Raw genomic sequence first — 13706 nt, forward strand, 5'->3', positions numbered from 1 at the left:
CGTCTCCTCGGCACCAGGCCGGGCTGGCTGGTCCTGGCGCTCTGCTCAGCTGGGCCCGCCCAGGCGGGCTGGGGACAGGCAGTGCCGGCCCCATGCTGGAGTGGGGGTCCTGGCGGCCCTGCACCAGGGGTGACTCCTGGCCAAAGGGGTGAGGGGCTGCAAGAGTGAACCGCAGCCGGACTGGAGCCGCCGGGCCCCTCTGCCCACACCGCCACCGGGGCTGGGGCTGCAGTGCCGCAAGTCTGGCGGTGTGGGGGGTCGGCACCACGCGGGGTCCAGAGGTCACGGCCACTTGCAGCTGCGTGGGGCTTCGCCACGGGTCCTGCCTGGGGGAGCCCACATGCTGCCCGGGCCGTGGTGCCCTGCGTGGGGGCGCCTGGGCTTGAGGATGGCGCAGGCCACGGCAGCTGTCCCCCGGGCCTGGCCGTGGGTGCCGGGAGTGCTGGGTGCCAGCCCAGACCCCTGCCCCAGGCGTGCCCCGGCCATGACAAGCCGGGGGTAGTCCTCGTTGCTGCCCCAGCCAGGAAGGGCTGCTAGGGTAAGGACCAGCCCTGGGCGTCGAAGCTGGCAGGGCCCAGCCGCCTGCCCCGTGCCAGCTCCCCAGGGGCGAGCCCTGCCTACGGCTCCTCCAGGAGCTGAGCCGTGGGCCTGGGGCTCTGCGCCCCCCTGCAGCCGGTGGCACTGGCCCAGCTCGGAGCCGGCCCCTGCGCTGCGCCTGGCGCGGGCGGCGCTTCCGGCCGGTCCCTGGAGCTGCATCGATCGATCGCAGAAACCCAAGCTCTGCCGGCAGGATGCTCCCCCGCCCCTGCGCCTGCCTGTCCACGCCGCGACCTTGTGCCCTCTGCAGAGGGCAGCTGGGGGAGGGAATCGGGGCAGGGAGCAGCTGGACCCCGGCTGGGGGGCCTGGGCCACGCTGTGCTCCTTGTCAGAGCCCCAGGCCGCGCCGCGTGGGGCTTGGGGACGCAGATGGAGCCGTGTTGTGCTGTGCCGTGGGGTGCTCAGGCCCCGCAAGGCCGTGGAGGGCTCTGGGCTCAGCACGGGGCTCTGGGCAGGGGGCTCTGGGCTGGCCGAGGCGCCCCACCCCACGCCCCGGCTCTGAGCCTCCCAGATCCCTTTGACACCAGAGCCCTTGCAGGGATGCCAGGTCCCGGGGCCAGCACGGCCATGGCTGCGGGGTGCTGCGGAGGGGCCCGAGGCTGCGCGCTCCCCCACACCAGGCTGGGCCAGCGCTGCACAGGGCCCTGGGGAGCGGCTGGTGCCAGGATCGAGGGGGTGGCTGTGGCAGCCCAGCAGAAGCCGAACTTCAGCACCTGCTGCCAGGGAGCCGAGCCGAGCCCTGCCCTGCCCCGCGCACGTCTGGGCGCTGGGACGCCCGCTCCGCCTGCGGCACTGGCTGCGACGGCTCGATGACAGCACTGGAGCCTGGTACCCGGGGTGGCTGGAGCCCCAGGTCACCCTGGCTCGTGGGCAGTAGCACCCCTGTCACGCCACAGCCACAGCCACAGCCACAACCCCATGCTCAGCCGGGTCCAGTGGGTAGAGGTGGAGGAACTGGCCGTGGCGGTGTCTCTTCCCGCCCCGGAGGCTAGGGGCTGGATCATGCCCTCCTATAACAAACAGGGCTGTCCTGTCCAATGCCACAGGGCTGCATGGCCAGGGGTTTGGCTGGACCCGACCCTGTCGTCCTGCACTGGGTGCTTGGGGAGGGGGTGGCCGGACCCGGTCATCCAGGGCTGGGTGCGGTGGAGGTTGGCTAGGCCCTGTCATGGCCCACTGGGTGCTCAGGGGGTGGCTGGACCCTGTCATCCAGGGCTGGGTGCTTGGGGACTGGCTGGGCCCTGTTGTCCCGGACAAGCCGGCTGGGCTGGGCTGTGCCTGAGAGCTGCCCTGCGATCTCACCCTTTTGTGGTCTGGCCCCTGTCGTCCGTGGGGCCTGAGCGCACCCACGGCTCTGCAGGGCTCGGGCTCAGGGCCTGCCCTGCTCCAGGATCGCGGCTCTGCACGGGCGCCCCAGGTCCACGGTCAGACCTGCCTGTCCCTGCCCTGTTTGTTGGTTGTGATTTGGGGGGGGGACGTTTTTGCGGGGCTGTGGTGCGTGGCTCTGGGGCGACACGGGCTGCCGCGACCCAGGCCCCAGGGAGCCCCTCTTGGGGCCTGGCAGTCACCATTTAGGCTTTGCCGCCCTGGGGGCCTTGGCATGAGCCTTGGCAGGCTGGACCTCGGGGTTTGCCGAGCTGTGGGGGCAGGCGGCGGGGTGCGTGGGACAGGCCAGGACCCCCGAGCAGCCCGGGGCCCGGCCCCGCGAGCGGGCGCCTTGCCCCGACCCAGCTCTGCGGGAGGGCCGAGGCTGGGCGGGGCGCGCCCTCTGCTGGCCGCTGCGGGCCGCGCGGGCACGGGTGGCACGGGTGCCGCGGGGTCCCAGCCCTGCCCCCGCCCCTGCGGCCGCACAGGTGGGCTGCCCTGGGGCGAGGGCCTGTGCCCCGGGGCCCAGGGGTGGCTCTGCAGGGCTACGGTTGTGCTGTGGCAGGGGCACTGCACGGGCCAAGCCAGGGGAGGGGCGGGAGCCGGCATTACTCCTATGGCTGCGGCGGGCAGAGGAGGGCATGTGTAGCTGTATGCGCCACCTGCCACCATCCCACTGTGCCAGCCTTGCCCCCAGAGCCGGTTCTCCAGGGCTCCTGCTGCCCCAGCCCCAGGGCCCAGCGCAGCAAGAGAGTGGGAATAAGGGGCGGAGGGCTGAGATCAGGCAGGGATTGATCCTGCTGACACGGCAGAGAGGAGGCGAGGCCTGCCTAAGTCTGCATAGTGCTTGGGCCCAGGGTCACAGGGCTCAGCCCCAGGCCCCGTGTCTTGGCTGCGGGATGCATGCCTGTGCTGCCTGTGGCTGGAGGCTGCAAGGGAGCGGAGAGTCCTGCCTCCGGGAGCTGGGCCCATCCGACAGGTGCAGGCGCTCATGAGCCTTGTAGTGAGACCTTGATGGAGCTGGCAGGGACGTGAGCCCATGTTGTTGCGTGGGTTTCAGTGTCGTCGTGGGGGTGAGCCGCGCCACGGTTGTCCTGCCATGTCCCTGGGGCTGTGTGTGGCGGTGGGCCAGGCTGGAGCACCGCAAGCCAGATCAGGGTCCAGCCTGCAGGAGCCCTGAGGGGGAGTGGGGCTTGGACCCCAGCTCTGGCTGTGGTGACTCACTCATGGGCCAGGCTTCCTACTCATGGGCCTGTGGCAGCTCTCCCTGCTGCAGCCACCGCAGGGGGTCTCACTGCGTGGACCCTGCCTGGAGCATCAGGCTCAGAGGGTAGTAATCAATGGCTCGAGGTCTAGTTGGTAGCCGGTATCATGTGGAGTGCCCCACCAGTCAGTCCTGGGGCCAGTTTTGTTCATTATTTTCATCAGCAACCTGGGTGATGGCACAGAGCGCACCCTCAGCAAGTCTGCAGATGACACCGAGCTGGGAGGGCAGTAGATTCGCTGGAGGGCAGGGCTAGGATTCAAAGGGACCTGGGCAAATTGGAGGATTGGGCCCAAAGGGATCTCCTGAGGTTCAGCAAGGGTAAGTGCAAAGTCCTGCACTGAGGAGGGAGCGATCCCCTGCACCGGGGCAGGCTGGGGGGGACAGGCTCAGCGGCAGCTCTGCAGAAAAGGACCTGGGGGGACAGGGGGCAAGAAGCTGGACAGGAGCCGGCAGTGCGCCCTTGGTGCCAAGAAGGCGACCGGCATCCGGGGCTGCATCGGTAGGAGCGTCGCCAGCAGATCGAGGGCAGTGATGCTTCCCCTCCATTCAGCACTGGGGAGGCCACTTCTGGATCCTGTGTCCAGTTTTGGGCCCCTCACTACAGAAAGGATGTGGACACGTTGGAGAGAGTCCTAGGGAGGGGAATGAAAATGCTTTGGGGGGCTGGGAGGCAGGACATGTGAGGAGAGGCTGAGAGAAATGGGCTGATTTAGCCTGCAGAGGAGAAGACTGAGGGGTTGAAGAGCAGCCTTCACCTCCCTGCAGGGGGGCTGCAAAGAGGATGGAGCTGGACTGGTCTCAGTGGGGACAGATGACAGGACAAGGAGCAATGGGCTCCAGCTGCAGTAAAGCAAGATGAGGTTGGATATTAGGAAAAACTTTCTTCCGGAGAGCGTGGTGAAGCACTGGGACAGGTACGCAGAGCGGTGGTGCAGTCTCCATCCTTGGAGGTGTTGAAGACTCGGCTAGACGGCCTTGGCTGGGATGATGGAGTTGGGGCTGGTCCTGCTTGGAGCAGGGGTCGGACTAGATGTGATCCCTGAGCTCCCTCCCGCCCTTGTGTTCTGCGATGCTACGACTCGACGGCCCGGCTGGGCAGCAGCGATCCCAGGGCTGCCCTCTCCTCGTGGGCTCCTCCTGGCTGGCAAGGGGCCGTGGGCAGAGGGCCTGGGCTGGGGTGCCTCTGGGGTGCTGCGGGCACAGGCCCCAGCGCCGCCCCGGCCCTGCACCCACAGCCCCCGCAGCCTCCCGCGCCCCCACCCTGGGCTCCCCCACAGCGCTCGGTGCTGGGCTGAGCGGGGGCCACAGCAGAGGGTCTCCGCGCTGCCTGGCTGGCACGTGGGGAGGGGGCACGTGGGTCCCCGGCACCTGGCAGAGGCCCCTCCAGGGTCGTCGTCCTGCCCGGCCGCGCCAGCCCGTCCCCACGGCCCTGCAGCTGCGTCCTCGCGTGCGGGAGGCCGGGCGCGGGCCGTGTCTGCGGGCGGGCTCGTTGGCCTAATGAGCACGTGGCCCTGGCCCGCACGCCCCCGCAGCGGCCCCCAGCACGGCGCAAGGGGGGCAGCGGAGTCATGCGCCAGCCCCTGCCCCCACTGCCCCCGGGCCCAGGGCAGACTCCAATATTCACAGAGCTTCTTAAAATAAACCCTTGAACTAGATGGCTGGAGGCGGCCGAGCGAGGCCTGAGTCGCCCTGGCAACCCCCCACGCCTCCGGCTGCGGGAGCGGGCCGTGCCTGGCGCACCCCGGGCACGCACATGGGCCGGGGCCTGCTCGGGCACACGCGTGTGAGCGCCGAGGAGCCTGAGTGGGGGCCTGTCAGGGGGTGAGCATGGCCCGACCTGCTGGGAGGGGGCCATGCAGGCACGTGGGCCGGCTGGTGTGCGGGGACATGTGGGCACAGGTGGAGGTGCGCGCGCGCACACACACACGTGCAAGAACATCCCCCTACCGCCCAGCACCAGGGAGATCTCCATGGCAACACACTGGTTAAGGAGGCTCTCTTGTTTCCATGGCAACTGGGCCCAGTGTCATCCCTCTCACTGTCAGTTCAGGTTAAGGTGATGGCGATGGCGATGGCGATGCTGCGGCCTAGCACCGGCTGGGGGGGGGGGCAGCACCCACCGGGCGCTCAGGGTCCCCATTGCCATGGGCGCTGGGGTTGCCATGGAGACGGGCTGTGCGCCTGTTATGGGAACCGGTGGCGGTGACTCGCTGGTGTGCGGGGGTGTGATGCTGTGCGGGGGGGGCTCAGCTGAGACTCCCCTGCAGCCGCCGGGGCTCGGGCAGCCCCAGCCTGTCCCTGGCAGCGTGCGGGGGCACCAGCCGCATGGCGAGCCCCCGGGCCAGGCACAGTCGGTGCCTGCGGCATGTGCTGCAGTGCCAGAGCCGGCGCTGGTGACCGGGAGGACGGCCGGGGGGGCTGTATGGACCGCGGGGAGCTCTGAGCTGGGGGCACCGTGGGGGCTGCCTCCCCATGGAGTGTGGGGGCTGAGCACAGGGGAGGGCAGGGGACACCCCTGGCGCCAGCTGCTGCTCGTGCCGAGTCGGCCCTGCACCTTCAGGCTGTCCCCTGACCAGCGCAGCGGCATGCTCGCGGGGAGCGTCCGTGCGCGCCCGCGCAGCAGCGCCCAGCAAGGGGCAGACCCTGGGCTGCGCCAGTGCTTCTGCTGGCACCAACCCCGCGGGGTCCCGGCTGGAGGGTCTTGCCCCTGTGCTCAGTTGAGTCCCCCCTGCCCTGGGGCAGGAAGGGATCCCCCCCCGCTCAGACTGGTGGCATTGGGGGTTTCCCCTCCTCTGCAGGGGTCGGTCCATGACCCCTCTTTGCAGCAGCAGGATGCTGGCCTCCTGCTTTCCCTGTGACCCGTTTGGGGGTGATGCGGGGGGCTGTCGGGACGGCTCTCGTCTTGCTCAGCGGCTGCACTGTGGATGTCTGGGCTGGTTTGAACAGGGAGCATCCTGCCCCAGGGCAGGTGGACCACACGTGGCCCCGCTTGCCCGTGATGCGGGGAGGCTGGCGGGGCCGGACCGGCAGCGTGCTGGGTCCCAGCTGCCTGCTCCTGCGTCCCATTGCCCGCGCGGGCCACGGATGAGCTGTCGTGGTGCTGGGCTGGCACGGTGCCGGGGCAGGAGCGGCTCCCGGGCTGGCGGGGCGGGGGGGGCTCTGCAGGACCCCCAGCTCCAGCGCTCGCCGTCCAGCAGGCCCAGCCCCTTGGCCCCGCAGCCTGGCACTGGCCCCTGCTTCGCCCCTGCCGGGCCTCCGCCAGGGGAGTTCATCTGGCATCTGCTCATCTGGGCTCTGCTGTCTGCCCAGGGCCTCCGCCTCGGCCACCGGAGCCATCTGGGCAGGGGCAGCCTGGGCGGCTGCGGCAGCTGCATGGGTGGCGCAGGGCTTGGGCCGGCGGGGAGGCTGCTGTGCTGTGCTGCTCCAGGGGCTGCGTCTGCACAGGCCAGGCCCCGAGCCCTGCCTGCCCCTCTTGGGCAGTGTCTGTCCCCGCACCGGCTCCTGTCTCCTATGGCGGTCGCTGAGTGCAGCCCAATGTCAGGTCCTGCTGGGAAGCCCTGGGCACCAGCCCAGCTCCCCGTGCCTGAGCAGAGCGCCCTGGGCAGGCCAGGCCTGGGAACCCCCTGCCCAGACCCTAGGCCTGGGATCTCCCAGCACCACCCTCCCTGGAGCTGGGGCTCCGCCAAGCAGCATGCGGGGACCGTGAGCTTGCCCGGTGCTGGGGTGGGGGCCTGGGCCACTGCGCCAGGGACTGTGCTGGGGGGCGGGGGGGCAGGTCCAGCTCCCCGGTTCTTATGCTGCCACCTGCACGGTGCTGTGCTGAGCCCGGCAGTGCCAGGCCGGGTACCACCGCGGCTCCTCTGCTACCCCGTGTCTGTGCCATACAGGCCGGCGCTGAGCCCTGCACATTGTGCCTGCCCGTGCGGGGGGTGCAGGCCGTGCAGCTCAAGGGCTCTGGGCTGTGTGGGGGCGATGGCTCTGGGCACAGGCTGCTGGTGCTGGCCATGGCACAGGGACAGTGGTGGGTGTGTGATGGTGGTTGGGTGGCAGCGGGTGGTCATGGTCACTGGCTGCTGGGCAGCCTTGGACCCTGTCTGCGCTCCTATAATGCCATTAGGGTTCCCCGGCTGTCACAGGAGGGTTCGTGTCCATGGCCAGGGTGCAGGGCAGGGCAGACGTGGCCCTCGTCCCCACCGTGTCAGGTGCTCGCGGCTCCCCGGCACCGCACAGGAACTGGGGCACGGCTGCCATCGCTGGCCAGGTGCCAGGATCCTGCCTGCGCCGTGGTAGTACTGGTGTGGGCAGCGGGAGCTGGGCCCCTTCCCTCCCCGCCCAGCCCCCTCCCCACACCACCCCTGCCTGCCTCATGGACGGCCTGCTGGTTGGGTGCCGTGGGCTGCTCCTGGGGGCGCTGGGCACAGGCCCCTGCACGCTGCTGGCACATCCCAGCCCTGCTGTGGAGCCCTAATCCCAGGATCGGGGATTAGCAGCCTCACGTGCTCGCATCCCTGCCCCCACCCCCACCCCCCGGCCGCTGAGCGGCGCATCCACGGCCTCCATGTCCCCACAGGCAGAGCCGCTGGCCCCGGGCCCCGGGCCCTGCCCTCACGCAGCTCCCAGTCCTGCCTGTGCAGGCTGCAGGTGCTGGGGGCGAGGAGAGCGCTGAGGGCCACGGTCACCTGCTCCTGCAGCCTGAGCAGGGGCAGCGAGGGGCACAGCCCCCACACTGCCTGGGCCCTGCTCCATCACTGTGGGTGGCAGGGGCTGTGGGTGAGCAGGTGCAAGGGTGTGGGAGCTCCCAGGCCTGAGGTGGGAGCCCTGGGTGCAAAGGGGGCAGCTGAGGCAGGGAGGGGACCATACCCCACCATGCCCAGGCCAGGGCTGATGTCGCTGTGGTGCACGGCATGGTGGGCTCAGTCCCTGCATCCAGCCAGGCCCCAGCTGCCAGCAACAGGCCTCCAGGGCCTGGCTCCATGCCCTGGGCTGGAGGGGCTGCCTGCCTTGGAGCTGGCGAGTGCCGGCCCTGCCCCAGCGAGGAGCTGCCGGGGCCCAGCACCCGCAGGGCGCCCTTCTCCCAGGTCCCTGTCTGGTCCTGGGGCTGCCGGGTCGGAGCCCCTGTTTGGGGCAGGCCAGGAGGTTGGCAGTGGCTGGCGGGAGGGGTCAGGCCCCGGCCAGGAGCCAGCCTCCTCAGGGCGCGGGCGCAGCGCTGCAGAGCAGCTGGCCCCGCACCAGGAGAAAGTAAACAATTAATTACAGCCCTCAGAAGTAACTAATGCCAGCGCCCGTCATGATCTCAGCTCGCCCGAGCAGCTGCCAGGGTACCCGGGACCTGGCTGGAGTGAGTGGGTAAGGGGCACCCGCCCGCCCCATGGGTCAGTGCCAGCAGGTGCCCCCACTGCCAGCCTGCCTGTCCTCATTACCCCTGCCACCAGGCCCGCAGGCTGTCCCCAGGGCCTGCCTGTGTGTCCCCGGGGTCCATCTGTCTGTCCCCACGACCCGTCTGTCTGTCCCCTTGTCCCGTCTGTCTGCCCCCAGGGCCCGCCTGCGCGTGGGGGCCGGCGGTGGGGTGGGCAGTGCGGGGGCCCGTCCCATGCCGAGGCGAGGGGCGGGGGGCGGGCGGGAGCCGCAGTGCCGGGGGGCGGGAGGCCGGGCAGCGCCGCCCCCACCCCGCCGCCCCGCCCCGCGCCGCCGGGCTCATGCCTGCTGCATACATGATGAAGTGAGGAGTCGGCTGCACCCGCCGCCGCCGCCGGAGCCCGCGCCGCCCGCACCCACCCGCACTGCAGCCCGGCTGAGCCATGCTCAACAACCTGGCGGACTGCGAGGACGGCGAGGGCGGCGCCAGCCCAGGTGAGACGCGGCCGGGGTCCGCAGCGGGGCCCCGCACCCGCACCCGCATCGCCCGCCTCCGTCCCCGTCCACGGTGCTGAACGCGCCGCGCCTCGCCCGCGGGGCCCGGCCGGTGCAGTGCGGCTCCGGGCGGCTGCGGGGCGCGGGGGGGCGGGAGCCCGGGGGCATCTGCCAGCCCCCCCGAGCCTGGGCACGGCGGGGCCGGGGCGCCCCGCGCTGTGCCAGGAGGGGCTGCCCTGCGCCAGGCCCACGCGGGCTGGGGGGAGGGGCCGTGCGCAGGGCGCCCCTCGCCCCCGGGCTTGCAGCCCAGGGTCCCGTGTGCCCAGGCACCGGCTTCTGCAGGCGGGGCCGAGCCCCTGCCCCAGGTCCCCTGCCAGGCCCGCGCTGAGCAGATCCCGGGCCGCCCGCGCCGGCTGCCCCGGGCAGGGGCACACGGCACCCCCGGCTCGCTTCCTGCCCTGCCCTGGGCCCGGGCAGCCGGGCTGGCGGAGGCGGCAGGGCCGCCTGGGCATCTCCGCAGCAGAGCGCAGGCAGCTTGGCAGGGCTGCATCTGCTCGCAGGCAGCTAATCCGCGCTTGGGCAGGGAGGGGCAGGCGGTTGCTCCGATCTGGGTCAGGCACTGCGAGGTTTGGGCGCCGGGCGGGTCGCCCCAGCTGGCAGTCCCCGTCCCGCCCCTGCGTGCCCCCAAGGCCCCTCGCCCCTGGGCCTCCCGTGGGAAGGAAGCCCCGGGGAGACCCCGGCCTTGCCGCCGGGGCCGGGCGCTGCCTGCGCGCACAGGTGGCTGCCGGGCGCCCGGGGGCTGGGACAGGCCGGGGGAGCCGGGGCACAGGCGGGAAGAGGCAGCTGAGGGGCACCGGGCTGTGCTCCCGGCAGAGGCAGAGGGTCCCCGCCGGCGGGGCCCCTTGGCGGGGTCCCATGAGAAGCGTCCGTGCGCGGCGCTGGCTGCGGGGGGTGGCGCGGGGCAGCAGCAGGCTCCTTGTCTGGGTCGCCGCAGGAGGCTGCTCCCGGGCGGGGCGGCATCTGGCCCCCGGGCCCGACGCGGAGCTGCCAGCTGGGCCCGGGCGGGGAGATTCCCCTTGCTATAAATAGCCCGGCTGCGTCCGGCGGCCCCGGGGGAGCCGCTCGCTGCTGCCGGGACTCCGGGCAGCGCCATTCGCGCCGGCTGCCCGCGGCCCGGCCTGACAGCGCCGTGCCGGGGCCTCTGGGCCGCTCTGCCGCGGGCTGGAGGGGCTGCTGGCCTGGGCCCGCGCTTGTGCCCCGGGGGCTGCAGTCCCGCAGCCGCGTCCGGAGCCCGTGGTCGGGGCGCCTGGCGCAGAGCCCGCAGCCGCCCCGCGCCGGCGGCTGCGCTGTCTGGAGCGAGGCCGTCGGGTGCGGGTGCCTGCCAGGCATCCCGCCGCGCCGCAGCAGCAAATTAAAAGGCCGCTTCGTGCTGAGCGGTCCCCGGGGAGGCAGCGCAGCCGGATCGAAGCCGGGCGCTCGCTCCGGGGCGGCCGCCCCGCGCCCGCACGCGCCCCCGCGCCAGCAGCAGGGCCGGGCCCGGGCGCCCGTGGGCAGGCCGCGTTGCCGGGACAGGCCGGCGCCACCGCACGCAGAGGGCACCGCCGGGGCAGGGGGCTCCGCGCCGAGCGCGGGCTGCCGGGGCGGCCGCACCAGCCCCTCTGCGGCAAAATGGTCTCCGGCAGGAGCCGGAGCTCATCCGTCATCGGGGACCCCGGCAGCCGTGCGCGCTTAACTCCTTGCGGCCTGGAGGAGCCGCCGTGCTGCCGGGCTGAGGAGGGACTGCCGGGCCCCCCCCGCCAGCGCGTCTCTCTCTGGGCACCGGGCAGCCCCGGGGGCCAGCCTGGCTCCAGCTCCTGCCACCCGGGGCACGGGACCACGACGGGCACAGCACACGGGCGGCTGCGGGGCAGCGCCCGTGGTCCCGGCCAGGCCGACCTGCTGCGAAGGGCGCCGGGCTGTGAAGGCGTCCCGGCCCTGACGGGTCTGTGGCGGCCGGCAGCGGGCCCCGGGCCCCGGGCGCGCCGCCCACGGTGAGTCAGCAGGTGCGCGCCGCCGGGGCCCGCGCGGGGCTGGGCCTGGCGCTCCCGGGGCCACACCGGCGCCCCGCGCCGTGCCAGGCCGCGGCGGGCGGAGGCGCAGGGCCGGGCCCGGGGCTCCGGGGGCTGCAGGCGCGGGCCGCGCCGGGCCGGCCGCTCCTTACGTAAGAGCCCGGGAGCCGGGGCTGCGAGTCCGCGCTCGCGCCGGCTCTCTGTTGCCATGGAAACCAGCCCGGTGATGTCTGTGGCCCGTGGCACCGGCTCTGCCCGGGGCGCCCCCAGCCCAGGGCCCCGGCCGCCGCGCGGGCAGGACCCGCCGCTCCCACGGCCCCTGCACGGGCTGCACCTGGCCCGGACCGCCTGCACCCCGGGGCAGGTCGCTCGGGTCTGCCCTCTCCTCGCCAGGTGTGGGGCATCGCCAGGAGTGCGCGCCCCAGGCGCCCTGCCGTCTTGTCGTGCTTGGGAAAGGCGGGCGGCTCCTGCCCCGGGATGGCGTGGACGTGCCCTCGGGCCCCGCGCTCGGGCAGCGAGGCCGGGCCCCGGCGGGGCTGAAGAGAAGCGCTGCGAGCAGACGGCAGGGAAAGGGCTACCACCAGGCCGGGTCGCAGGCGCCGGGGGAGGCGGGACCCGGCTGATGCTGGGCCCTCGGGACCCGGCGCCTGCAGCTGCGCCCGCCTCGTCCCCAGGGCCCGCGTGGCCGCCCCACGGGGGCAGCGGGTCCCCGCGCTCCCGCCCAGGCGGGGCTCGCCGGCCCCGGCCCTGCTGCCCGGCTCCCCCCGCGCCCGGCCGCGCGGGCAGCTCGGCGGCGGCGGCACTGCGGCTGAGCTGGCGGCCGCTGCTCCGCACCGGGCACAGCCGGGCGCTGCCGCCGCGTGCGGAGCTGGCCCGGCAGCCGGGCGGCCCCCTCCCCCGCTGCGTGTGCGTGTGCGTGTGCGTGTGCGCGCGTGTCTCCTCCAGACCGTCCTCCTCGTTTGCTCGCTGGCTTCGTTTCTGCGCTTTCCCCGGAGCCCAGATGGTGGATTCCGGAGCAGGTCGGGGCGGACGATGCGCGCGTGTGCGTGTGCGTGTGCCTCTGCCAGTGCGCGCGCGCGCGCGCGTGTGCTTGTGCGTGCGTGTGTGTGTGCGTGCATGTGGGGCGGTTATGTAATATGCATTATATGCAGCATTTGTGGAAACAAAATGGAAGTGGAGGCAGGCGTGCGAGCGGCTCCGCTCAGACCGGGCCGTCGTTACATAACCCGCCGTGCAGGCCGCCCTCGCCCGCCGGGCTCGCCTGTGGGACCCGGTGCCACAGTCCCCGCGTGCGTGTGCACCGGCAGTCACGTGGCCCAGCCGCGCTCACCTGTCCCCTCGCCGGCTCCAGCCCCCGCTGCGGCCGGCGGCTCCGGGGCCCTCTAGCTCCCGCCTGCCCGGGCCGAGTCGGCGAGACGCGTGCGTGGCACCAGGCGCGAGGCCTGCAGCGGCGCGGGGCCCGCTGCGGAGGGCCCCGGCGGGAGCCAGCACCGCCCAGCCCGGGGCAGGAGCCCGTCGCACGGCCCGGTGTGCGGGGCTCTGGGCCCGGGCCGAGGAGCCGGCGCGGAAGCCCTGCCCGGTGCTCCCGCGCCGCTCCTTGACGGCGCGGGCGCTGCCAGACGGGCTGCGGTGCGGCTGCGCCTCCGCCGTGATTTATTTCCAGCGCTCTGCAGCTCTCTGCTGCTCCCGCGCCAGGCCGGTAGTGCCGCAAGCAGCCCAGCCCCCGGCCCTCACAGGGCCCCGGCCCTGCCCGCCCGCGGCCCCGAGCCCCTGCCGCGCGGCCCCAGCCCCCGGCGGCCGTCCCGGCTGCCGCTGGACCCACACGAGCCGCCTCGGCGGAGGTCCGTGCTGGCCGCACGCGCGCCGTGGGGGTGCGGGCCGGGGCTGGGCCGGCCCAGGACGGAGGCCCCGCCGACCCGCGCCGCCGTGTCTCCGCAGGCGATGGCAACCCCAAGGAGAGCAGCCCCTTCATTAACAGCACGGACACGGAGAAGGGCAAGGAGTACGACGGCAAGAACATGGCCCTCTTCGAGGTACGGGGCGGGGGTGTGCCGGCCCGGCGGCGCGGGGGACCCGGTCGCGGGGCCTGGCCCGGGCGGGGGCCGGGGCCGCCGCCTCACGCGCCCGCGCCCGCGCCCGCAGGAGGAGATGGACACCAGCCCCATGGTGTCGTCGCTGCTGAGCGGCCTGGCCAACTACACCAACCTGCCGCAGGGCAGCCGCGAGCACGAGGAGGCCGAGAACAACGACGGCGGCAAGAAGAAGCCCGTGCAGGTGAGCGCGGCGCCGGCTCGGCCGCCCGGCCCCTCTGCCCCCGGGGCCTGCCCCGCGGCGGGGCGGGGCGGGGCGGGGCGGGGCGCGGCCGGCCGGGCTGACGCGCGGTGCTCGCCCGCAGGCGCCGCGGATGGGCACCTTCATGGGCGTGTACCTGCCCTGCCTGCAGAACATCTTCGGGGTCATCCTCTTCCTGCGCCTCACCTGGGTGGTGGGCATCGCCGGCATCATGGAGTCCTTCTGCATGGTCTTCCTCTGCTGCTCCTGTGTGAGTGCGCGGCTGGGGGCGGGGGCGCCGCGCACCC

At 73.2% G+C, this 13706-nt stretch overlaps 1 protein-coding gene across 2 annotated transcripts in view; it reads left to right on the top strand.

The window, feature by feature from the left end:
- Positions 1 to 13706, top strand: part of SLC12A5 (solute carrier family 12 member 5) — a 30395-nt gene that overhangs the window by 599 nt on the left and 16090 nt on the right. Inside the window, exons 1-4 of one of the 2 annotated variants that reach the window (XM_090064995.1) lie at positions 8904 to 9079; positions 13066 to 13160; positions 13270 to 13401; positions 13523 to 13669. In XM_090064995.1, the coding sequence (XP_089921121.1) occupies positions 9028 to 9079; positions 13066 to 13160; positions 13270 to 13401; positions 13523 to 13669 (426 nt within the window). In that variant the 5' untranslated portion in view covers positions 8904 to 9027. Of the gene's footprint in view, positions 1 to 8903; positions 9080 to 13065; positions 13161 to 13269; positions 13402 to 13522; positions 13670 to 13706 lie in introns of those variants that run through there. The other variant, XM_090064994.1, reaches the window with a different exon arrangement.

This window comes from Crocodylus siamensis, chromosome 10 (genome assembly GCF_052110815.1).
Source record: "Crocodylus siamensis isolate JL-2025a chromosome 10, ASM5211081v1, whole genome shotgun sequence".
NCBI classification, from domain to species: Eukaryota; Metazoa; Chordata; order Crocodylia; family Crocodylidae; genus Crocodylus; species Crocodylus siamensis.